Source organism: Anomalospiza imberbis, chromosome 1 (genome assembly GCF_031753505.1).
Source record: "Anomalospiza imberbis isolate Cuckoo-Finch-1a 21T00152 chromosome 1, ASM3175350v1, whole genome shotgun sequence".
Taxonomy (NCBI): domain Eukaryota; kingdom Metazoa; phylum Chordata; class Aves; order Passeriformes; family Viduidae; genus Anomalospiza; species Anomalospiza imberbis.
In genome coordinates, this window is record NC_089681.1 from 112,281,913 (window position 1) to 112,307,377 (window position 25,465).

The window sequence follows — 25,465 nt, forward strand, 5'->3', positions numbered from 1 at the left end:
GACCATTCCAGGTGGGAACGCCGACCCGCAGCAGCTTCCAGGCCGCTCGGAGCCGGCGGCAGCCCCACGCACGGCCGGGCGCAGCCAGCTCTCGGCCGCGCTTGCCGAAGTGCCCGGCTGGGCGGGGCGGCGGCCCGCTTGCACGCCGGGATTTGCAGTCCGTCCTCCCTTCCCGGTCAGGCGGCGGGGCCGCCTCTCTCCTTCCGGGAGCGGCGCGCACCCGTTGGCGGGGACGGGCAGCGGCGTTTGTTGACTTCCTCGAAGGCGGCGGGGGCGGCGCCGAGCCCCGGGAATTCCCCGCGGTGGCGGAGGCCGAAACCGCGTCCGGGCCGGCGGAGTGGGGGCGATGGGCGCCCGAAGGGGCCCGAGCGGAGACCGCGAGGGGCGGCGCTGCCTCCCCGCCGAGCTGAGCGCCCGCCGCTGACCCGCCCGGCCCAGCGGGGCCCGGACAGGTTGGTCCCGGCGCGGGGGGGAACGCGGGGCGGTCCCGGCCGGGGTTTCCTCGGGGTGCCGGGAGGCTTCTGCCCCGTGGAAGAGGAGCGACTCTGCCTGGGAAAGGAGGCTGGTCTTTCGTTTCTCCCCTTAAAATAGAGTCGTCCTCGTAGAAGCCCAGAATTGTGAGGGTTGGAAGGAAGATCATCTAGTTCAGCCTCCCTGCCAAGGCAGGTTACAGGTGACACAGGAACGCGGGCAGGTGGGTTTTGATTGACTCCAGAGAGGGAGACTCCACGCCCTCCCTGGTCAGCCTGTTCCAGTGCTCTGCCGCCTTCATGTAAAGTTCTTCCTCACGTTGAAGTGGAACTTCCTGAGTTTCAGTGGGAGCAGCTTGTCGGTCTTGTGCCGTGTCCCTGCCCAGTCACACTTGGCCGGAAAAAGGAGTCATCCCGTGGGGGACGGTGAGCAAGGCTTACAGGTACCGCTACCAAGCTGGGGCTGGGCCTCGGGCAGGCTGTTAGGCTGGTTACAAAGCTGCCTCTGATGAAGCTGAGAAACTGCGTGGGTTCTTGGAGCTGCAGTTTGTGCCTTGGTACAGAGGAGTCTGGCAAAGGAAATGAGCAAAGTAGAACTACGGGTGTGAAAACAGAAACACGATGGAATATTGGAGCTGACAGGAATACAGGTGCTGCAGGAAGTGTTAATTTGGAAGAAGGAAGTGCGGATGAGCATTGAGGTAGTTGTGTATGCTAGTGGTGCTTTAAACTTTTAAGAAAATGCCTTTTGAAAACCTGGCGTTTCACCTGATAGGGAAAATACCCTTATCTCCTTAAATAAATTGGTCCCCTAGCAACTTAGAAGTGAGTTTCAACTGTTCCCGTGAGTGCTTTTAGGAGTTTTTTGTTTCTTAAGGAATCCTTTTATTTCCCCACTGCCTTTCACTGTACGTATGCAGTAAAATCAGTGTGCTGGAAACAGACTCTGGAAAAAGTGGAGTTAGGGGAGAATTATTGCCAGGACAGTAAAGTCTGCTCTGGACTCCAAAGGTCAGTTTCTCTTCTGAGACAGTTTTCTGGGAGATGTTGTTATGAGCTATAGGAAACTTGTAATTTCCTGGATAGGGGTGTATGATCACGTGCTTCTGCTGCTAATAATCCAAGTTATCTATTCCAACATCTATTTTAGAATTTTAGTAACTCTGCTAGAATTACTGTAGAAACCAAAAGAAATCTAAGATTATGACTTCTTCTTGTTCTTTGAATAATTACTGTTTAATAACAGGATTTTTGTTAGAAGTGTTTATCAGATAATTGCCCTATAGCATAAGTAGATTATTATTTCCTCAAATTTTAAGCAGAATTTTTTCATCTAAACTCTCAGTGAAGTCAGAACACAGAAAACACTGATTGACTGAACTCTAGATTAGACTATATGAAGAGTTTATCCACCTTCTCCCTCCCAACACCTATATTTTTTTGCTAAAATTTATAGTTACTCAGAACCTTGTTAGCTGCATTTGCAGTTTAGAAAAGTGTGAGGTGACCATTGTCCAAGTACTAGCTAGGTTATGTTTTACAATGAAAATTAAATAGCAAAAAGTTTTTCAAAAGAGCAAAGAGGCTGAAGTGACATCTTTGTGCAGCAAAAATGGGTAATAAATTAGAGATAATTTTAAGATTACCTACATTTCAGCAAGTATTCTACTTTGGGTTTCAGTATATCTGTTTTCTATGTGACACTCAAAAGTTGGGGAAAGTGTGAAAATGATTGGTCAAATATATTAACAACCTGTACTTAGTGTACTCAGGGCAGAGAAATAGAGTAATTTCATCTCACAGCACTGGAAAATAATAGAGTTGCAAATGCAGTAACATTTGTTTGTTTTATTTCAATAGATGTATTGAATTGTGCACTATAAAATGTTAAATGTGGGTTGCCTACTTAGGAAAGTGGAAACTCCCCTGTCACTGCACATGCTATCCATATCTGGTTTCTTTAGAACAGAATTTGAAGAAAATAAGAGAACCTGTGGAAGGAAATAGGACAAAATGCAGTGTGGGTTTACCTTTTGATATATGTTTTCATTCTTTCACAGGGATTTTCTAGACAGAGGAAGTCTGACAGTCCATGTTGAAAAAAAACAGTGATAATGAGATCCAGTTTGCTAAGATGGCAATGATAGGATTAACAAAGGGGTCAGGATAGGGACCAGCTTGGTAGGAGTCAGTGGGGAGTTCTTCTGAAGGAGACTTCATATGTGTGTCCATTATCCATGTTTCACTTTGGACTCAGTCTTATGTTTTTGCTAAATGTTTATACTATTACTGCTTTAATTAACTAATTTTTCATTATTATATATATATGTGGAGTTCTTAGTGTATGAAATTGTAGATGCAACTAAAATTTGGTAGGACCTTTGGGGAGAAGAAATTAAGCTTGAAGAGGCTAAGTAAAGCATAAATGGCTTGAATATTCGAAGTCATCCACTGAGAAGCTGCTAAGTGGAAATTAGGTTCAAATTACCAGGTTTCTCTTAAATATTGCCATATAAATCTGAATATAGAATTTTAGAAGACAGCCCAAGTTGAAAAGGACCTGGGAAGATCATCTGGTCCCCCTGTAAAAGGGAGCCTGGATCAGATTTGCTGGCATCCTGTCCAGTTGTGTCTTGGAAATGTACAGATGTTGTGTTAGTGAGTTGCAGGATGACCAAGGGCCATCAGTGAGACTCACTTGCCTTCCAGTAGCTGTAACAGGCAAGGCACATTTCCAGTTGAATTCAAAGTGAAATTGAATTAAATGCAATTACAAAAGGCTTATCACTGAACTTGTGAACTTACTGAATGGTAATTAATCTATTTAATTGAATAGAAGGAAACTTGTGATTGGGAGGTAGGACTTGCTGTTTGGTTTACAAAAAGAAGATAGGAAAAAAAATCCAAAACAAATCCTCTAAACTTTTGGAAATTTTTATTCCTTATAAACCTTTTGAAATGGGAATGAATGAACAGCAAAAGAAGGGTTTCAGTAACCTTTTAAGATACTTGCATTTGGTGCTAGAAATGTTTAACAGCCAAAAGCCATTTTGCTCCTACTTATGTTTGTTTGATAGTACTGCTTTTAATTACTTTCAACATTAAATGCAATAGTTTAATAAACAGGATTATATGATGCTGAAAGGATAATATTTTATTGATTCCTACTTCTGGGTTTTTATTTTCCCCTTTTCAGGTAGTTGTCAGGGAAAGTTATTATTGTGACAGCATCCACAGAAGGGCAGATTGAATACATTACATTGAGGATGCATAAGGTTTGCAAATTAGCAGTGGAGGTACTGGAGTCTGACACTGTTCAGAGAAAGTAAAATTTATCAAGCGCTGTTGTCATAAAATGGGCTTTTTATTGCTTTTCTGGTCCTTGTGAGAGTAGATTATTTATTGTAAAAACCTTGAGATTAAAAAAAATTGCTTAGTGTACCTAAGGAGATTTTACTTGGCTTTTGTAGCTTACCCAGATGTTCAGGATAGATGAGCTACAGTGATCTGGTGTGTGAGCTCAGAGACAGTGAGTTTCCATTTCCTGAAGGCGATAAAACGAAAGTGCTCTGGAGGTCTGATACAGCTCACATGCCTACGGAGCACCGAGTACACTGAGAGGGCTGGGCTGTGCCCCTGGGCTCAGGGACTCTGGGAGGGTGCTGGGCTGTGGACTTTGGCCACCGTTCATCCTTCCATATGGCCAAAGTAGCAGCTACTGAGATGTGTGTGCGTGTGAGCATTTTTATTACTCTTCAAAAATGGAGCAAGTATGTGTAAAAAGTGATGCTTTTCTCTGTAGAACAGTCTGTTCACAACTGGAATCAAAGAGAACTTAACATTTCTGAAGGAGAGATGCAAAGTGATGGATGCTTAAAGAGACTGGAAGTCTTGCTTGTTTTAGCATCTTGTGTCATATGCTCCAAGTACTGCGTGGAGTTTTTGATGCTGGCTGCAGGAATTCTGTATTATTCCTTGTTGTGCTGAAGTATATTTTGAAAAAAGAAGAAAAAACCAATACATAATTTCTGAAGTTAAGGTGAGAGTTGTAACATGCTCACTCAGGATTCCTGTGGTTCAAAGGCATTTCTTGAATTTAAAGGGTTTTTTAATGGCATATATGTATACCCTTCTCTGTAAGGCAAGATAAATCAGTACAAAAATTATGCTGTTGTTATCAACAGCTGGAAACTGTTCACACTACCATTATGAAGTCAAACCCTTCTAGTCTGGAAGGCAAAGAGGAAAACAACCATCTTGCAATTATTTGCATTAGATATTTAGAAATATTTTGAAAACTCACTTATTCTCTTTCAAATCAACCGTTAGGCCAAAATGAGAATCTGCTTCATACTGGGAAAAATTTAATGTAATCCTGCTTTTACTATCTGTCCTTCTGATCTGAGAATAAGATTAGCATTTCAAACTACAGAGCTCTGTTTATGCAGTGGTCTGTTTGCTATTAGAGCCTCTGCATCCCATGTTCCTCATATGTAGAATGTGTTTTATATTTAACTGCCTCCCATGGTGTTAATGACTAGTATTCATAAAGCTCTTTAAAGAGAAAAGCAGTGTTTCTGCCAAGCATTAGTAAGATATGGGAAAACATTATTTTGCTCAAAATATTCATTGTATCGAATCAAAGCTGTTCTATAACCTATGTTGAGCAACAGAAGTGGTTCCTGTTAATTCTTCTTTTCTTCACATTATGTGAAAGAAAACTTAAGTGGTGCCACCTCTTCAAACTCATATGCTTATAAACAGGGAACATAATTAGTCCTGATAGAACTTAATACTTCCTGTCGACAGTGTATTCAGGTTGGGTTTGTGTTTGTTGGCTTTTAAACAGTAGTTTAAAACAGTATTAACAGTTAGTTAATACAAACAGTAGTACTGGTACTCATTTAATGTATTTTTGGACATAAAGATTAAAGTCCTTTTAAGTAGGCTGTTTTGTGTGCAGATCATTCTAATGTGTAAATGAAATGTATTTATCACAGGCAAAATACTTAGCTACTGTGCTGAAGTAAAGGGAGTAAAAAGTATTAGGAAGACCTTTCTTGGGATGGGATGTATGGTAAATGGGATTTGCCTTAAGGAGGCTGAGATAAATCACTTGTATTCATGGACATTAACTTGTCAATATTATTACTTCAAATATTTTAGTGAGAAATCTTTCACTTGAACTGGTTACTGTAGGACAGATTATCTCATGAATTGCAGCTCCAGAGAGGTCAAAATTCACTCAGGTGTTTCAGAGTGTCAGCTCTGGGGCATTTTCAGCAGTGCATACGAGTGTGACTTTGAATTAGGAGAAGTCAAACAAATTAAAACAGGGCAGAAGTCTGTGGCTGAACTTGGTGAACCATCCTGAAAGCCCTTCTGGCATCCTTCTTCCTGATTTGAGGAGTTGTAACCTGTGGAATAATCAAAACACTTACTTGATTGTTGCTGTTAGTTCATATTTTTTAAAATGAGGTAGTATAGTCCTGGGGAATCTAAATTTTGATTCCTGTCCTTGAGTGAAATTAAAGACTACAGCTGTAGATGGGGACTTCTTACAGCCCTTTTTCTATACTGAGGGTTTCTGTCTATCCTGACAGCAAAAAAAGCTGGGTGAGCTGTGCATTTCACCATGGCCTTTTATAGTACTGCTGATCTTGAACTGTTTAATGGCAGTTTGTCATCACTTAGTATGCAATACAGTTAGTCAAAAATGTGTATATTGGATTTTTTGGAACTGTAACTTAGGTGTAGAAATTTAGAAAAGCATGCAAAGTCCCTTTGAATTATGTGGAATTATATGCTTCTCTTCTAAATAATCTCCAGTTCTGGCTTAGAGAGCAGCATCAGAAAACCCGAGTTGAATAATGCTATAAACTAAATGAGATCTTCCAAGTAAAAAAATGCTAGAGTAACTGGTTTTCTTAGCAGGTGCAGGTTAGGTGTGTACTTGAATTTATAAAATAGTATTTGTGTATGCTGAGTCTTATTTAGAAGGTGTTTCTCTCTTGGAAGCTCATGAAGGCGCTTGTAGTTAACAAAATGCAGAATAAATATGGTCTTGTTTTCCCATATTGCCATCTCCTGGTAGCACTGATGTGTGCAAGAAATAGGGAATGTATGATGCTCAGGTTTAGGAGCTATAGGAAAGCAGGGGGACAAAGATCTATGTTATGTACAAGGTCACAAATCTGCTGCTTTCTTTGAGAGATAATAATAAGCTGTGACACTTCTTTAATGACATTTGAGTCAAGTGTTCCGAGAAAAGGAGATGTGTTGCCTTGAGAGGACAAGCTCTTGGGAATTTGATGAGATGGGTGACAAGACTTGCAGAGCCTTTGGTGAAATGGGGGAGGATAAGCTGGTATGTTATGCTCATCTTGGAAGACAAAATGAGCAATTCCTTCAGACAGTTAATGCAGTTTGAATGATGTGGCACTTTTGGTCAAGGTCACCTTGTGCATGGAGGGATACTGTTCTTACAATGAAAAGGAAGCAAACCTTTCTTGTAGGTTTCTTTCTACTTAAATATCACAGAAATCACAGAATATTCAAGGCAGAACAACAAGCAAGGGGAAGCTTAGGCTACTTTTTTATCAGAATGCATCAAACAATGTGCAAGGCATCTGTTCACCTCTTGAACATAACCATTAAAAGGAGTTCAGCTTTGGTTTGTAGTGTTCTTTTCTTTTTTTCACTGTTGAAAAACTCCACTGCTGTCTTATTTAGTAGAAATGAGATGTCACAGGTTTTTATCATGTTGTCTAACTGGCTTGGAGCAAATTGAGACAAATGTGATAACAGCACTATTGTTCAGCAGTAGCTCTTCATAATGCTGCACTTTGAAAGCTTTCCAACGTGGTGAGAGAAATTTGACCATACAGACAAGCTCCAGGCCTTTACTTCTTATAATCTATAAACAAATGGAAGCCTAGTTTGAATTCAAATAGCAAATACGCAGTAGAAGCAGCAATTGTGGCCACGGGATTTTTTTTTTTTTTTGCACTAATGCCTGCCTTTTCTGCAAGGTTCTGCTGATCAAGTCTGTTTTCTGTTGAAGTAAGTTTTTCCTGCAGTACAAAAAGCTGTCTTCATTATGCTCGGTTCTTTCATTCCAGCATTTCTGTTGGTTCATTAGCTAATCATCAGGAACCTAAGGATTTGTTGAAGGGGAAAATATAAAAGTCTGCTTTTTGTAGAAGTCACACCACTAGTTTGTTTAAAGGGGGGTGGTATTATCAGGCACTTTGTAGCATTTCTTAGTACTGCATAGGAATACAAGTAATCTTGATGTTCATAACTAAATGAGAGGTGTCTTTTTTTGGTTGGTTGTTTTTGCATTTTGGAGGTTGGCTTGTTTTTAAATAAACCCCTAAATTTGTTCCAGATAACTTGTGACTCTTAAGGAAAATACTTTTGAGGGTTTTCCACCTGTTGCTCAAGAAAATATATAGAATTTCTTTAAGATGGTATTTTCTTATTGAATGTTTTGCTGTGCCTGAATGATGTAGGTTGTAACAAAAACTCAGTGTAATATCTACTTTGATTTTGTCATTCAGGTGGATCTGCCTGGTATTTTAGAGTGACACTTTACTAATGATCAGATTATTGTCAGTTTTCTCCATACATATTGAGGCAGGTCATGTTACTGTGCATGTTTTCATTCTCATCATATTTTCAGTCAAAAATTACTGTAATTGTTAAGAAGTAGATTTTCTATTATGACCAAGGAAAGAATAACTACTCATGCAGTACAGTCCTTTTTTAAGGACAAATACAAGTGTAATTTAAGATTCTGTTTTAAAGTTTGGGAAAAATGTAAGTATTTGCATTAAAAAATAAAGAAGCTTTGGCACAGGATTTGGTTGATTTGTTAGAACTGTACTCTTTTACTGCTCAGTGCTGGCTTGCAAAAGCTCTGATCTAATATTCCTTTGGAGATCAGATAGTTGGTACCAGCCAAATCCTACATTGGTGTTAAGACTTAATAAAAATGAATTTGAGGGTTCATACATCTGATAGGTACTCAAAATATTTATGTCAAGTAATGGTGAAATGTGTCTTTTCTAAACAGTGTATTTTCAAGGTGAAATGGATTTCAAGATTTTTCTGCGATATTAAGATACTTCCTGATTATTCAGTCTTGTCTTGTCATGCTTAGACAGAAACACCCTGCAGTATTGTTTTGGAAGGTTTTCAGACTCTTGATGAATTTGTCTTTGTGAAAACTTAGCACTTATATCTGTCTTTTTAACAGCTGTCATGGAGGAGTTGGTAGAGGATGACATCTGTATTTTGAACCATGAAAAAGCAGACAATGCTCACAAGAGAGACAGCGATATTCCTGTTCCTTCCTATAGTGGAGATGAGTCTGTTGCCTCACACTTTGCACTTGTCACTGCTTATGAAGATATCAAGAAACGACTGAAGGAGACAGAGAAGGAGAACTCCTTCTTAAAAAAAAAAGTGAGACTTTTAGAAGAGAAGGTAAGAAAATAGTTGATGTACTGGTTTCTGGTAGCAGCTTAATTTTTGCTCCTGGCTGGATGGCAGAGAAGAGGTCAAGGATTTGAAATATACCCTTGAAATAATTTCCATGTTAAAAAGTTTTTATAAATAGTTTTATTTATTTAAGTGAAATGCAGTTTGCTCCTCTGGTAGTGTAGTTGTGTCATACTGGCGTTTTTGATTCTCACTGGGCACATATATGATGCAATGCAAAGACAGTGGCTGATTCAGACAGATATGTAGTTGCATAGAATTTGTCACTGTAGTTTGGGTGCCTCTTTATGGTGTTTATTAGCTTGGGCACATGTGACACAGTACTGTTGAACAGTGAGGTGCAAAGCTTGTAAATTATCAGAATCCAGGACATGTCTAGCAAAAGACTCTTGGGCTCAGTATACCAAAATGATAAGGAAAAATTGGTTGCTAAAAATATCCAGCTAGGTCTAGCTAATCACAGCCTCAAGCGTGAAATGCAAAATTACAATGCCTAACATAGATGTTGGCTGGCTGGCTTTCCATACAGTAATTCTAAAATGTAAATGAATATTGGAATTTGTTTTATAGGCAGTTTCTCATGGCCATAAACTAGTGAAGTTCATTAAAGCTAAAAATTGACCAGGGCACAGTTTTTTTCTCTCCAAGTAAGGATTGTTGTGATTAAATGTACATCCATTGTTCCGCACCGAGTGTCTTTGTACTGCAGAAGTTCTTGACTTTGGTAGATTGCTTTCTTATATAGATGCAAAGATAAATCCTAGTGTTAAAGCTGAGACACTTTTTACAGCTTTCTCCTAACTGTGCTACTGACTCTTAAAAGCTTTCCAAGTATATATTATTTTGTGGCATTGGAATAGAGAACTTGAGTCACACTTGGCACAGCTTTGAGACACTTATTTGGGAATTCTTGATGAAGACAGGATTGAGTTTTTCTCAAAAAGGAAAATTATCTCAAGACTGTCTTTATAAAAGGTTTGGGGGGATGTTGGTAATAGGAATAGAGCTTTAGACCTGAACCATGCTGAGTGTAACATCTTTTATATTGTTACTCAAAATCACAATGAACAGGATTTGACCTTGACAATTCCTTTTGTTTTATGTCTTTTGGTTTGGCCTGGTGTAGCTTAATTCTCTTGAAGATGCTATTTTGTTTTCTGTAGAGAAAACTTTCTAGTATATGAATACCATTAAAATGTTTCTATGAGGGAGGGGTATTGAGAAGGCCAAGACTGTTAATGACTTTCAGTCTTTGTCAATAGCTAATGTACCCGTACACTTAAAAATATATGGGGAGTTACTCCTTTGGAGTTTGTCATTTCAATGTGCATGGAAACTTCCAGAAAGCTTATTAAGGCTTGTGTTCTATTTGAGTGGCTTTATTAGGGGGAGAAAAATATAAAGGACAAAATTTAAAAGGAGTCATACACATATAAAAAAAAAGCAAAGGGCAGGAGCGTCCTATCTCTGTGGCTTGTTTTCCCATACTTTCTTTCAAGCAAACACTTAAAAAGAGGAGATATTTAAGGTAGTCACATGAGTGTCAGTGCTTTTTTTTTAGTTTTTTTTTTTTTGCATGACTCCTAATTTTTAAGAAAATATGTGCAAACATGTTGTAAATATCTGCAAGAGGTACACTTAAAGGAAGTGTGCAGGATAAAAAGAATGAAAAGGAAAATACAATACTTAATTAAAACAAGAACTTTTTATATGAATGGATAATTTGATATAAGACTTCTTTCTGTCTTATTAAAAACACTGAATATATTTTAACTCTGTTCCCCTTTTTCTAGCAATCCAGTGGGTAGTGGTTATTCTGCCTTGCTTGTCTTTTGCCATAGCAGGCAGTGAGATGGTGGTGATCTGAAATTTAATAGATATTTGTAAAATAATTCTGCTCTGGCTTGTCTTACATAAATACACTGAAAGAAATCTTTATTTACATTATGAGGCATTTAAGAAATTATGGTTGGTTTCCTTTGAACTTTCTATATGTTGTGCCTTTATATGCTTTAAACTCCTTTTTCAAAAAGCAGTTTACATTTTTTCAGAGCCTGGAAAAATATGATTAAGGGATTGTCAGTGGGAGTAATCATAACTTATGAATGATTTTTAAGTACTCATAGGAGTGAACTCATAGCAGTCTGCTGGAAAGTATCCCTGTCCATGGCAGGGGGGGTTCGACCAGATGAGCTTTTAAACATCCTCTTCCAACTCAAACTACTCTATGATTCTGTAAATTAGTGAGCATTAAGTATTGTTAGAGATTTTATAATCTGTAGACAGCCTTTGCTGCACTTTTGGCAAAAACTTTGACTCGTATCAGTGTATTTGATTAATTTGTTATCTAAACTGAAAAAAAAAAAAGGAAAAGCTGTTAGATTAATATTGCAGGCTGCACCATTGCCTTTTTAAAATTTTGCAGTTGCCAGCAGAACATACAAAACTTCTCACTTCTCCTGTGTGTTAACCGTTCAGGTGCTTGGCTCCCGGCTGGAAGAGGAATGCAGCTCAGTTGGGCGGGAACAAGTCAATAAGGCCTACCAAGCCTATCGAGAGGCCTGCATCGACCGTGATCATTTGAAAAGCAAACTGGAAAAAATGGTGTGTGCCTTTTTAAGTAATGGCTTCAATGGATGCTTTATCAATTCTACATAGTTAGTACATGTTTACTGTAGAATGAACTTTATATACTTAAGATCAGTGACGTTGGTTTTATCACTCTTTTAAAGTACATGACAATACTTTCCATAGAAATAACGATTTAAAGTACCTCAATTTAATTACTGGGCTAGAATAATGCTAAAAAATATCAAAGTAATATTTTTGTTGTTATATTTGTTCTAAAATATTGAATTGTCAGACATGATAGAAAAATGCTTCACAAATTGGGTTGGGTTTTTTTCTCCCCTCTGAAAATAGGCAAAAGAAAGTGCAGAATCCTTGAAAAACTTGAACGAACAGTTGCAATCTAAAGAAGTAGAGCTGTTACAATTGAGAACCGAAGTGGAAACTCAGCAAGGTATGCATTTGGTACTTCATCTTAAGGTATGTTGAGGCGCCGTAGTGGTTATATTGTGATCTTGGGGCGTGAAGAGGTTTAGCCGTATATAGGGGCAAGGTAAGAAAGGCATGAACAGCAGTGAGGTACTTTGAACTTGTCTTCATTCTCATAAATGGTGACGTGTATATTCTGAGGCTGTAGTGTTCTTCCACCCTAGATGATTTACAAATTTGAGAAATGGGCACCACCTAACAGTTTATAGGCTATGTCATGTACATCTCTGGACCACACCACCTTTTCCTCAGAGCAGGGCAGAGGCCTGATCAAGTACAAAGATCATTCAGTCCATCCCGCTTCCTCTGGCACCTGCAGAGGGTCCAGCATATTGCTTTGTCTTGCTGTTGGGATATGACAAATACAAGAGGATGTTGTATAGCAATAGCTGCTGTTGCCAACAGTTACTTAGGTGGCTGGGAAATGAGGAAAAATAGAAAGATGTTTGTTGTAGAGAGCTGGTGAAAAGAGAAAGGAGAAACTAACAGTATATCCTGGCAATTCCAAAAGTCCAAATCCAGCTTCTCTTACAGCAGTTGTAAAGAGCGCTCTGTATGTGATAGATGCATAAAACAAAACACCATGGAAGAAAAGAACCCTTGATTAATTTAGTTACAAAAAAATGCCATCTGTGTAAAGTTAGAGATATGGACTGACTTCAGAGTCTGTACAAATGCAGTCATTTGAAAGGTACTTTTGAGTATGGCTGTGCTTGAGTTGGTTTACTCTCCAAGACCTTATGCATCTAATGCACTACTTCAATTGCACAAATGTTTAAACCTAGAAAAACAAATTGCAGGTAGTGCTATAATCGCTGTTGAGGGCCTCATCATTTCAGGAGGTAAGAATTGCAGAGTTTGTAAGGAGAGCTCTGAAAATGTGATGATTTCAATCCTTATTTATAACTCAGATTTACTCATAAGTGGACTCTGAGTACCTTGTTTGAAAAAAAAAAAAAGAATCAGTGTAACTTAAGGTTGTTTAAATTATTAAATCTGGAATAAGTGTACCACGCAGTTGAAGACTTGTGGGTTTTCTTCCTGTCATGTTCCTTCTTGCTGTCTCACTAATGCCCTGCTACTGATCTGATGGTAGCATCATTGTTATTACCATGTGAATTGCTTCAGTCCAACAAGATTTGTGTAACTTTATGCTTTCCCCTTTTGCTTTGACTGTATCTTTTGTTGTTCTGTGCAGAACTTCTCGGTATTAAATTTGGGGAAAACTTAATGGTAAATGATGTAACAATGCAAACCTGAGGGCAAAAAGGCTCATGTTTTCAAAGCATGTAAGAAGTATGCAAATTGGCATATATGATGTGTATTTGCCATAAATTGATTTTTTTTTAAATTTCCAGTGCCTTTTTATGCTAGTACTTCCTTTTTCTCTGTGTCAAATCTCCAGTGCATTCCTAGAAAGTAGGGCTTCATGCTTTAAATCCAGAAAATAGACCACCTCTGCCAACAACATTACCCGTGCTATATTTCCCTGGTGCCATAGACTCCAGTTTCTTCAGAATATGATGTTTTTGTAGAGCATGGGCTGATTGAAAATCATCTTGCATATTGAGTTACATTCTTTGGACTGAGACTGGAATCTGATTGTCTTGTTTGTCTTCTTTACAGTGATAAAAAGTCTGAATTGTACTCAGGCTAACTGGGAATTAGAGAAGCTGAACAGTGACCTGAAAGTGCATAGTCTGGAACAGGATCTAGAAAAACTCAAGGAAGAATGTAACAGTCTAAGGAAGGAGTTGCAAAATTCCAAGCAGAAGGTACCTTAATTTTTAAGGAATTTTTGTATTAATGGTTAGTTTTAAATCCTGTGGTCAGTCAAAATCAAGGGTTAACAAAAATATGAAGTATACAATTGAGTGAAAGATTAATGTCTTGGTAAAATTAAACCTTAAATATTTTCATAGTCCGTCATTTTTCTTGGAAATAGGGACAGGCTCTTCAAGGAAGTGTTCATGGTATCAAGCCTGCCCAAATTTAAGAAGTGTCTGGATGATGCTCTTAATTAAAAAGTTTATCTTTAGGTAGTCCTGTAATGAGCAGGGAGTTGAACTTAATCCTTAGGGGTCACTTCTAACTGCAGATATTCTATGATTCTATACAGGTGAGATTTCCCAGCCATTGCCCATATAGCAAGAGAAAATAAAGCTTTATGATTTTTTATAAGTAGCCACTGAAGTTCTATGTAAACTGAGCTACTAAGAATGTTTGGGCAAAAGCTGGTCTCTATAATTTTTTTTTTTTTAAACAACAACAGGATGCTCCGTTGATGTCATGAAGTTTGTTTAAGGAGGTCTGGCACTTTTCTTTAGGGTAGTTGCATGAAGCTTGTCAGGAAAGTACCTCTTTTGGCACCCTTCCTTGCCATTTCTGGGCAAATATCTGTTCTGAGGGACACATTTTGTAACCTAGGCGTTGTTAGGATCTCAAAAGGAAAATTAAGGTAACAGTAACAAAAAGCAGTAAGTTATTGTCTAGTGCATTCTTTCTGCTTTCCATCTTACCTTTGATGAAAGGTACAGTGCCAGTCTCTAGGACTCTGCAGTCACATTGAAGTTACACAGTGAATGTAAAACACCTAAATGTGATTGTTTGAGGAGGCAGACTGTTTTAGATTCCTTATGGTCATTAATAATGATGATTATGTAATCTGGAATCACACAGCATTTGAGTGAGTCTGCATTTTTTCCACTAGGTGGGGATAAAGCATATGAGGTGCTTCGTTAACTTCCCTTACTGTTGGTTGTTTCACTTGGGTCTGGAGCTGTTTCAGGTGCTTTCAATAACTTGTAAAATCTGAAGGCTTACTGTAACTTCTGTGAAGTTCTGGTGTCTTCAGGTAACTCTAGAACAGAGTAACAGCTGCATAAATAATTGCAGATTGTATTGTGAGAGTGAATGATGTCAGAGAGAACAGACTAAAATAGCATTTGTAAGGAATACTGCATGTGATACTGTTTAAATTATGTTTATGCCAGCAGCTTTTGTTGCACAGAACAAATACAGGGAACAGCTCTTTGTTGTGTTTTGGGGGGTTTTGTTACGGTGTTTTTTGTTTGTCTTTCATATAATTTCTTCTTGATCCTGGTAACTGCTTAATACAGGAAATAAAAAAGTGCATGTTTTCAAATGTGGGCAATACAGTGCAACTTTTTTAAAGCTATGAATTTAAATCTTTGGGAGATGGTGAGAAAGTTTAGGAGGGGAAAATGCAGTCAAGTGTGATCAATGGGCAATGACATCAGCATTATTTCAACTCAGCTGGTATTTTCATTATTACTTATTTTCATTACATTAGCTAACATGTAATGAAAGTAAGTAATAATGAAAAAACAGGAAAACATGTTTTCAAATGTTTTCTACCTTAGGCAAGTGTACTTTCTATATTTCTGTACTTTTAGATATTCTTACTGAAGTTTTACATTGTAGTTGATGCAGTGTGTACGTTGTATTGACAAGTTGCTTGAAATATGTACAGCCTGTCTTAAAGCCACTGTAAAGGGATCAAATCCATAACAGCTTTGGCTAGAGGGAATGATAGGAACATGGAAAGAAGGGATATGAAAGCGAGGGAGCTCATCACAAGTGAGGGTCTAATAGAAGCAAAGCTAACAAAGTGAGCCCAATGTTTGATTTGTTTAACAGCCCTGGTAAATTCAGTGTGACTGCCTATATGTGCAATTTTAAAGTAGTCTTTCAGACTGAAGAGATAAGTTATGTCATAAAAGTAACTTGTGGAAATAAATCTATACTGAAACAGTTTCCTTTAACTCAAAGATCTTTATATACTGTGACAGAGAGAGAACAAAAAACAAAGACTATTTAAAAAGCAGAAATTGAGAAAGACTTTTCATGTCCATTTAAGAAAGTAATCAATCTCTAATTCTGAGAGTTCAGCTGTTTTCAAAAAGAAGAGTATGGAGGCGGCTGAGCAATGCCTTTGTATAAGTAGGTAGTTTAAGCATTTTTTAGTGGAAATTCTTAGTAGAAGTCTTTATTTTCCTTTTGAAAACCACTGCAGCTAACACAAATGAGGACTACTTTACTTGTGAATTTCAGTATTAGGCAAATTGGAGTTTCACTGCTGATTTTTGAGCGAGAAAATGTGAAATAATGTTCATTCATTCTCTGTCTCCCCTTCACTCTGTTATGCAGGACCAGGCTCAAGAGGAAAATCCATTACATGGAGACCACCTTCAAAGGCAAGACATCCAGAGGTATGAAATATTTTCAGTTTGCTCATTTCAACTGCAGTTAGTTGAACAAGTAAATTATTCTTCAAATAACACACTCTTTAGGTGTGTTATTTCAAGTTACATAATTTCATTGAAAGTCTAGGTATAGTTATTTAGCAAGATCATTGTACATTTTTTTCTTTGTATTTGTAGTTCAGGATGATGATGACGATGATGACTATTTATATAGTTATGCCTGTTGGTGCACTTACAGCATTTTCCACCAGAGGGAACAGTGGCCCTTCACAATGCCAGGCTTTAGTGCAATGGGCCTTGATGCTTCCTTGGATGTTGAAGAGACTTTTCAGCCACTGAAAGAGAGCATACAGACACTTCCCATCATTTGTTCTCTGGTGCTAAATACGTTTTAAAAAATTCATCCAAGCACTTTCCTTCTGGTTGGTGGCAGACACTTGAGCTGTCCTTATATTTGCCACTTCTGTGTTAAATATTGGACAGTTCTGGTTTGTCATAACTAAAGTTTTTTATCTTATTTTTTTAGACCAAAACACAAGGAAGTGTGGTTGTCACATCAGCTTTAAAATTGTCATCTCTTAAGAGTTGAAAGAGCCAAAAGGAGTCTGCAGTAGAAAGGCCACAGGTTTAGCTGAACTTCTTGAAATATCAATTCTGAAAATTTTAACTTTCTGTCTCTCAGAATTGCTGACACTTAATACATTATTTTTTAAAATAACACCTTCCTGTGTTCTTTAATAGAGCTTTATGAATCTGGACATTTGTGTTCTGGGGAAGTATTTCTATGGATAGAAGTTCTATTTCTTTGTTTTAAGGGAACTCTCTTAGTGTTGACTTGCATAATAGCTACTTCTCAGAGTAATTTTGAACACATTTGTGCTTGATATTTCATGCAGGAATGATCCTATATTGCTATTTTTGAAGGATAGCATTACATACAGTTATAAATCTTATTAATTCTTACTCATCTCAATAGCTTGAGGTACTGAGCTGTTTTCAAATAAATGCCTTTTAGTGAATGTAGTGAGGAAGAAAAAATTCTGGAAACTTTCATCCATTAAATTTGTCTTCATTAAATGTGTTATGGTAGAATGTTAAGCATTAAAAAAGCATTAAATCATTGAATTCATGTTTAAGTTGAAAAACCTGGGATGCAACAATAACTACATCCTTATGTCTTTGAACACTAAGTTAATTATTAATCAACATAAATGTGATATTCAGTGAGCCTTTGCTAGAAATTTTACCAAGAAACATATGGTAATGCTGACTTTTCCCTTTTTCTCCTCTTAATTTTCTTACCAGTTATTAACCTGAAACATCAGTGTTGGAACACTGTTGCTAAATATGTTTCTTGTATTATGTTGTCTTAGAGAATGAACTGGAACACCATTTTTTACACTGTGTGATAAGGCAGTGTATTAACATAAATTGGAGGCCTTGTATATGAAAGAGTATGGTTTATATTTTAGATTGGATTCTCTGTGTATGCTCAATTTGGGTCTCAGGTATTTAGTCTGAATTCAGTGTAGCAATGTGCATGGTGTAAGACCAAATACTGGTCTTTGATTATTTGAAATTACAATTGATCACTATTACTAGGCTCATAATATGTGTTGGGGTATGTGGTCTTTTATTGAAAGGTATTCAGAGTTAACACTCTGCCTTTTCTATAACCTGGTGTCACTTTAAATAAAGCATTCCTTTGAGATGACTAATTTTATTGGAAGATGGTTAGTTTCAGATACTGAAATAAAAAGTATTCTTCATATTTATTTCCTTTGGATAATTTAAATTATTATTATTTTGACCTAGTATGTCAATATACAATGCATTGTATATTGCAATAGGCAAGAATCAAATAAAATGCAAAGGTCCATCTGTTTCAGGTAATTCTTGGTACTGTTCAGTCCATTTACAGTTATGGTACTGTAACAAAATTTGCAGAACAATTTATTAACAGTCAACACTTGATAGGCATGTTAAGATGCTGCTTTAAAGGCAGCAATATTTAACTTGTAATAAATTTTTTCTTTGAAAGTTTGCAACAAACATACTGGGACCTGAAGAGAGAAATGTCCAATTTGCGTGTAGTGACTGACAAGCAAGTTGAGATCCTACAAAAACTGAAAAGGAACCCACCAGGAGCCAAGAAAGGCAAGTCAGTGTTTGCAGTAAGAGACTTTATAAACACAAACCATTGATTCAAGCTGTAGCATTTTAAAAATAAACCAGCTATCATATCTTATCAGAATCTCATCAATTGAAGCTGATAAGCTAGACTGTGTTATGGTTCCAGCTTCCTCATTTTCTGCTTTTGCTTCTGTCTCATACTGGTCAACTTCACACATAAAGGTGTTGCTGATGTGTTTTTTCTTCAGTACTGTATTCTGTTCCCCTTGTGGCTTTTTTCTCAGTCAAGTGTTGCTTATGTGCACAAGGCTGAGGTGTTAAGTTTACTTGTATTTGACCTTTTACCACAACTACTTCATATTAGGGGGGAAAAATCTTTTTGCAAATGCAGTCTTATTTTCCCAGTACAGAATACATGAATTATTAAATTAGCAACATTTCAAAATCAGACTTTAAAAGACTGAAATTCCTTATGGTTCCCTATTTCTTTATATTGTATTCAGAAAAGGTGTCTTTTCTAACAAAATGCTACACAATGTGACATTTTCTGCAAGTCAGAATACTGGGGAAACAAACTGCCTTAAATAATTTTAAGGGTTAAATATTTTTCACATAAAGTATTTAAAATTTCTGTGAGCACTTCATCAGACAGTTCTTCTGTTCCATACATATTTTTCTCTCAAGCCAAATGCTAGACTATCAGTCAAACAAACTGTGGTAAAGAGTTAATTTTCTTTGCTTTCTGCTCACTTCAGTTGTGGTCTTTACTTTGCTCAGAATATTGGTGGAAGACAGTGAACTTGGTTACAATGTACTGGTGACAGTCTCTGATGTCCCTGTCCATTACCAGATCAAGACATTTTGTTTCTAAACAGCTCAGTGAGGTAATGACAGGATTCACCTCCCGAGCAGTCCCTGCCTTTGTGGTCAGCAGTGACTAATGATCACTTTGTCTCTGGTACTTGGCTGATACAAACTGTCAACCCATTTTGTAGACTTGGCCATATTGTTATCAGGTGAGTCTGTGTTCCTACAATTCTAAAACATGTTTGTCACATAGCTTCAGCAGAGAAACTGGGAACTGAATGAGTCTAAATAATCTTAGATCTGTCAAGGTTTGATGTGATCATATACAGTCCTTACTTTTAATTTGGAGTTACCAGTCTTGCCACTACACAACTACTGATTTTTTCTCTCCTCCTTGCTGAGGAGACTCATTTTCTGCAATTCTTATGCTATTTGTTCTTCCACAGCCATAGAAGGCATTCTTGATTGATCAGAAAACAGTGGACTTTTGCCTTTTCATCTGTAGACTTTTTTCAGTCATTTTTCAGAAGTATGCGAGATTGGACAGGTCTGATCTTGGTCATCAGCCACACTTATGAATGCAATACAGCTATATCTTCGCTTATATTTATACACAAATCTTGGCTTATGCAAAATTTGGGTACAATTGACTGAAGCCTTCCACTTCCTATACCTCTAGTGACTTTTGGCATCTACAAACCAGCTGCCATTGTCGGAGGTGCAATAATTCTGCAGAACACATGTTCATTACTTTGACTGGGACATGAGCAGTATCAGTTAACATGTGGATTCTACTTAGAATGTAGAGAGGCATTTTATTTGTGTTATATATGGAGGCATTTTCAACAAATGTGTGTGCTTGTGGGGTTTTCTGTTTATTTTTTTTCTTGTTTTTTTCTGGTTGGGTTTTTTTTGTGGTTTTGGTTGTTTTTTAAGTTTATTTTTGTTTTGGGGTTTTTTTTGTACATTTTCAATCTATTTTCAGTGGATTCAATTTTTCTTGAACTTCTAAAGGTGTGTCGGCCTCAAATTGCGTTTTACACCTGCCAGCACAAAGATGCCAAATCCAGTGCCTTAGCATGTCTTTCAGACATGATGCCCGTGCTATTGGAGAGTGGTTTGGGCTGACATCCATAAATATTGATTTATTATGACAAACAGAAGTTGTATTCTTTGACCAAGACACTAACTTCTTTTTCTGTCCCTTAAGAACAAAAGTTAAAAATTGCAATTGATGCTCAAGATTACCAGCTGCTCTAGAAAACTCTATGTGAGTTTTAACTCAGGAAGCATTAATCTACTCTGATTACATGTTTATCTACATTATCACTACAAAACAAAATGACCTGTTTGTATTTGGCCATATGTTCAGATGTGTGTTGAAGGTGCCGCTCTTCCATTTCAGGTAGATCCTGTTCTGTTTCAAAATGCCCCCCTGCCTAACAGTTTAAAACTCCTCTGGAATGTCACATGGCTGAACATTGCAGTCTGTCGCTTTACTTTTGAAAGTCAGACAAGAGAACCTGTGAACACCACGTGCTTCCATCTCACTGCTTCATGGGCAGTGAAAATTTGGGCTCTGGATGGCACGAAAATACAACTTGTTAAAGAATCAGTAGAATAGGAAGGAGCATTCAGTCTTCTGCATCTGGCTGATTTCTCCAAGCATGTGAAAATGGTCTCTGTTTCAGCATTCATTTCAGTCTGGTCAGAAAGATCCATCAGTTTATCTGTGTTGAAATGGGGGTTGAGAGATATTCTTGGAGTTGGATGTGTTTTAGACACCGATTTCAGGATTTTGGGTTCATCTTGAGACTGGTGAGGGTAGTATGTTGTTTTTAGCTTTCAAGTAGTTACTGAATATGGTCCAAAAACTTGTGGCTTGAAGAAACTGTGTTTAACATTCCTGCTAGACTGTAGTACATTTGGAGTACATGAAAAATGCATTAGATAATGTCATTTTAAAAATATTTTTTATCTTCTTCCTTCAGCTGCCTGTACTGCACCAGTGCAATGTGTTGACTTGAACATTTCAAAGGTGAATTTGACATCTGGGGTAGGCTATAAAAACCTCTCACAAAATGATAAAGCCCTCAGCAATGCTGTGTCTCCCCCTCTGCTGAGAAATGCCCGTGTCCCATCAGAAAGGGTGACCCTACAAGCTTGGACAGATGAGAGACCAATTCCAGCTGATGGCAAAACGTTTCAGGAACACCATTCCTACGGAAAGAGCTCTCTGGAAGATAATTCCTGGGTATTCCCAAGTCCTCCAAAGCCCAATGAGAATATCTTTTGGGAAATGAAAAATAATCCAACTTTGTTAAACTGTCCAGCAGATTACCTGGATCAGTGTAATCAAAACTGTCTGCACAAGAGTTAAACAATTTTTAGGATGAACTGAGGCATTTTTGGAGGGATTCTGAATAGGCACCTTAATGCTCAAACTTTTAAGGAGAGAAAACAAATTGCTTGAAATGTTCTATTTTTAATTCTAGTTCCAAATCAGAAAGCCTAGTCTTCCTCTGCTGTAAATCAGGAGCGAGTTCCTTGATGTTAAAGCTGTGCTGGTATAATGTAAATACAAAGAAATCTAGCATGGGGACTAGATAGTCTTGTACTGCAAATGACATACATTTGCTAAAGGTTACACTGAAAAGTGAGTTTGTGGAATAAAACAAAATAATCCAGTTCTGTATTTGTTTGCTATTTGTATATTATCAAGAAAATACTTGGTATCCAGTGTTAGAACTTGTACCAGGTCTGAGCTTGTATTTTGACAGTGTTCTTTTTCAGAATAAGATAATATGAAGAATTGGATTCTCTCTTCCTTCCCCCTTTCAGTTAGCTTTGATTTCTCTGGTTTGTAAATGCATTTTTCTGTAATATTGAACTAAGAAAGGTGAGTTTGTTTGGGTTTTTTTTCAACCTTGATTTATATGAGACAGTTGCAAGAGAAAAACCATCCTTAGGCTATCCTGTTTCAATTGCCTTATTTAGGGCTTGATTGTGAATGGTGAAGGACCGTAAGTAATGCTGCTGCTGAACACTGTGAATCCTGGAGGTTCAGCTTGTTTCCCTCAGTTCCGCTGAAGGAAGCTGCTGTAACTGCACAAGGATGCTGCCACAGACCCAGTGTGCTCACAGTGCAGTTTTTCATATTGTGCCTCCTTTGCACAGCACCACAACTCTGACTCTTCATTCCTGTGGTGGTGAAGGCTACTTATTTTTCTTTTGTTAAAGAAACAAAGCCTTAATTTAATCAGACTTGGTGTTGTTGCATTGTTGATATACAAAAATAAGTATTTTTGTGGTGTCTTTAGTATGCCACTGAGAACCAGAGCTACTGGAATTTCAGCTACCTGCTTTATAGATTATGGGTCTCTAGGCACTACTTTTTCATTATTTTTTTTTTCCTCTTAAGGCCATGAACTGTTTCTAGACAAATATAATTTACGCTTTTTTTTTTTTTTGTGGTAAAATTCTCTGCTTCATATCTGGCTTAATACAACAGGGTTTAAGTGAAATGTCTTGACTGCTCAAAATGTTGAGGAAAAATGCATTGTATTTTAGATCCGTGATACCTAACTTGTAATGGGCAGGAAGATATTTAATACTGAATACGCTCTTTACAAATGTGTGGGTGGGTGAAGTATTCAGCTTCACAGATCAGCTTAACATCAAAGTAATAAAAATTAATTTCACAGCTGTTTAGTAGCTAATTATCTTAAGATTGCTTGCAAATACATGGGGAAGCTCTGGCTGTAGCACAGCCATAGTAATGATGGGCTGTAGAAGTGTTACAAGGGTGCTACGTGACCTGTGTGGTTCCAGACACTCTCCCCTGCACAGTAAGTACTTCAGACAGAGCCCATCTTTCACTTTGTCTATCAAAGGCAAAAAAATGCCTTCCAGATACCTTCTCCTCTAGTACAAACAGCATACATAAACAATGTTTCCCATTCACCAGATATTGGTTTTATCTTTCTATTATCTTGCTCACGTATACTGCCTTGTCTGTGATTAATGGAAATGGTGTCAGATGTGGGAATTTATTCTGACCAATGAGCACAGCTGACTCAGGGGAGTACAATCTCTTGGAAAGTAATAGAACAAAACCCAATATGCATAAAACAAATCTAAGTCACTAGGCTTTAGCTGATAGAACCAACTACCTATGTAATAACAAAGAAAGCATTTCTCATGTGGCTGCATAAGCTATATGGTACCTAGTTCTAATGTAGTTTACTTTTGGGGTCCCCCACCTCGACATTACAGAGGTTTTTTATTAAGGAATGTAATAGTCAACAGGCATTAACATGATTTGTGCAATGAAGGAATTCTACTGTGTAAGATATTAAATAAATTTATTTTTGTTTGAAAATGGTTTCACTAACAAATCTCTGTATTTGGCACAAAATTTTTTGCAGAAGTTTTAATTCCTTTATTGTGTATAAATGTTATTCCAAATACAAACAATTAGATTTGAGGTTCATCACTTTGACTCAAGGGAAAGAAACAGCCATCTGCTGTAGCCTGCTTCAGCATCTTCTGGGAGAAGTATCCTCCTGGATGTTGAAACCTGAAGGATTTAGTTGCCTTTGACTACTTGTGTCAAAAGGTTCCCAGTCAGCCTGTCCTGTCCTGTATGAAATTAAGATTTTCTGTGCAGAGCCTGAGAATTTCCAGGTTTTCCATTTGACCCTTGGTTTATATTCTGTGCTCCTTCCCAGGGTGGAGAAGGGAGCAGCAATGTTTGATGAGAGGGACTTCAGGAGTGCTGCTGTTAACTAGGGAGAAGAGGGACTGATGCCAGAGAGTTTGCTGCAGGCAGCATTTCCAATCCAATCACTCACTGCCATGTCCAAGCTGTAACATTTGAAAAGGAAGTCCCCAGATTTGGAGTCACTTGGGAGCTCACTGGTTTGTGAAGCATCTGTTGGGTCTGAAGCTTACAATCAGATTTTGACTGAAGATGGAAAAGTCATTTAAATCCACACCACTAGTGGCTTACAGTGCTTTTTCCATTTTCAGAAGTGAAATCTTTTCATCAGTGACAGCAAATTACATGGGCAAGTAGCTATAATAATGGGGTTCTGGTGTTAGTGTGCATGTGTTACATAAAACTGTAACATTATAGTAAGGACCAAAGTTCTCAATTATATTAAATGACCTCAAGAACATTTTAACTTGAATGCAAACCTTGAACATTTTAAAACCTCCCCCAACCCACCAATTTGACTATTTTTAATTTAAGAAAGCACTAACTCCATTTAACAGAAATGAAAGCCAGCTTTTGGGGCAGGAGGAGGTTGTTGCTCTGCACATTTAAATGAGCAAATGGCAACCTGATTAATATGTATTTGGGTGTCTGGTGAGTTGGATGAACCTTCTAATAACTTACATGTAAACTTGCACTATTTGGTTAATTTTAAAGTATTTTTAAAATCTGATAGTTTTAAGTTTCCCTGACAGTTTTGTGGTGTACAGCTGATCAGTTTTCCTCACATGTGAACTAGCCATATTGAAGAAAGCAAACCCCCAAATTAGCTGTGATGCACTGTACCATTTTTACAGCTGGAACAAGACAAGAGCAGCACAAGACATATGCTGGAGTTACAGTAACACAATGCCCATTCCAAGTAATAAAACACAGGCCCATGTAAGTATCACATGAACTATATTGGTGGGATAAAGCAGATTGAATTTTCTTCCAAAACCAATTTGCAGCAGACTTTGCCACTCCTGTGCTGACACAACTGCAACTTTAATGATGCTGTGGGCTGGTAAAGGAAGAGTGAAGAGCTCTGGTACCTGACTGACACCTGTATTGTCTTCTGATCTCCAGACAGGCCCTCTGAAGGACAGTGGTCGCAGAGGTGTAAGGTATTTCTCTGATTCTCTGTGTAGTTTGAGTGTAAAAGAGGGCATATGTAGGGGTTTGATTTTTTTTTGAGTTTTTATTATTTTTTGAGGGGTTTTTTCAGGCTTTTGACACTTTCTGTAGGGAGAGTGGTGTTACTACTTGCAATTGTATGAACATAGGGCAGTCGATGAAAGCATTCTGTTTTTTTATGACCAGCAGTAAGGTAAACACTAATTTTAACCGAGTTGCAGTTAACCATTAAAAAACCCACCCTGTGCAGTAACTGTCCAGAAAAATTAATTTAATTGTATTTTAAGATGGAAGAGAGTAAGTCAAACATTAAGATACAGTAATTAAAGTGGTAAGATGATCATGTTTGAGTATGGCTGTTTGATCTAGGGAGA

The 25,465-nt window shown here is 37.8% G+C and overlaps 2 protein-coding genes across 2 annotated transcripts in view; one reads left to right on the top strand and one right to left on the bottom strand.

The window, feature by feature from the left end:
• Nucleotides 1–210: 210 nt before the first annotated feature.
• On the top strand, nt 211–21,885 carry AZI2 (5-azacytidine induced 2). The gene is made up of 8 exons (XM_068206406.1): nt 211–452; nt 8,731–8,960; nt 11,454–11,579; nt 11,898–11,997; nt 13,659–13,807; nt 16,203–16,264; nt 18,300–18,415; nt 21,190–21,885. The coding sequence occupies exons 2-8, from the start codon at nt 8,736–8,738 to the stop codon at nt 21,576–21,578; spliced, it is 1,167 nt and encodes a 388-aa protein (XP_068062507.1). The 5' UTR covers nt 211–452; nt 8,731–8,735; the 3' UTR covers nt 21,579–21,885.
• CMC1 (C-X9-C motif containing 1) overlaps nt 13,392–25,465 on the bottom strand; it is a 56,026-nt gene continuing 43,952 nt past the window's right edge. Inside the window, exon 3 of the mRNA XM_068206436.1 lies at nt 13,392–16,593. Within this exon, the coding sequence (XP_068062537.1) occupies nt 16,541–16,593 (53 nt within the window). The 3' untranslated portion in view covers nt 13,392–16,540. The remainder of the gene's footprint in view (nt 16,594–25,465) is intronic.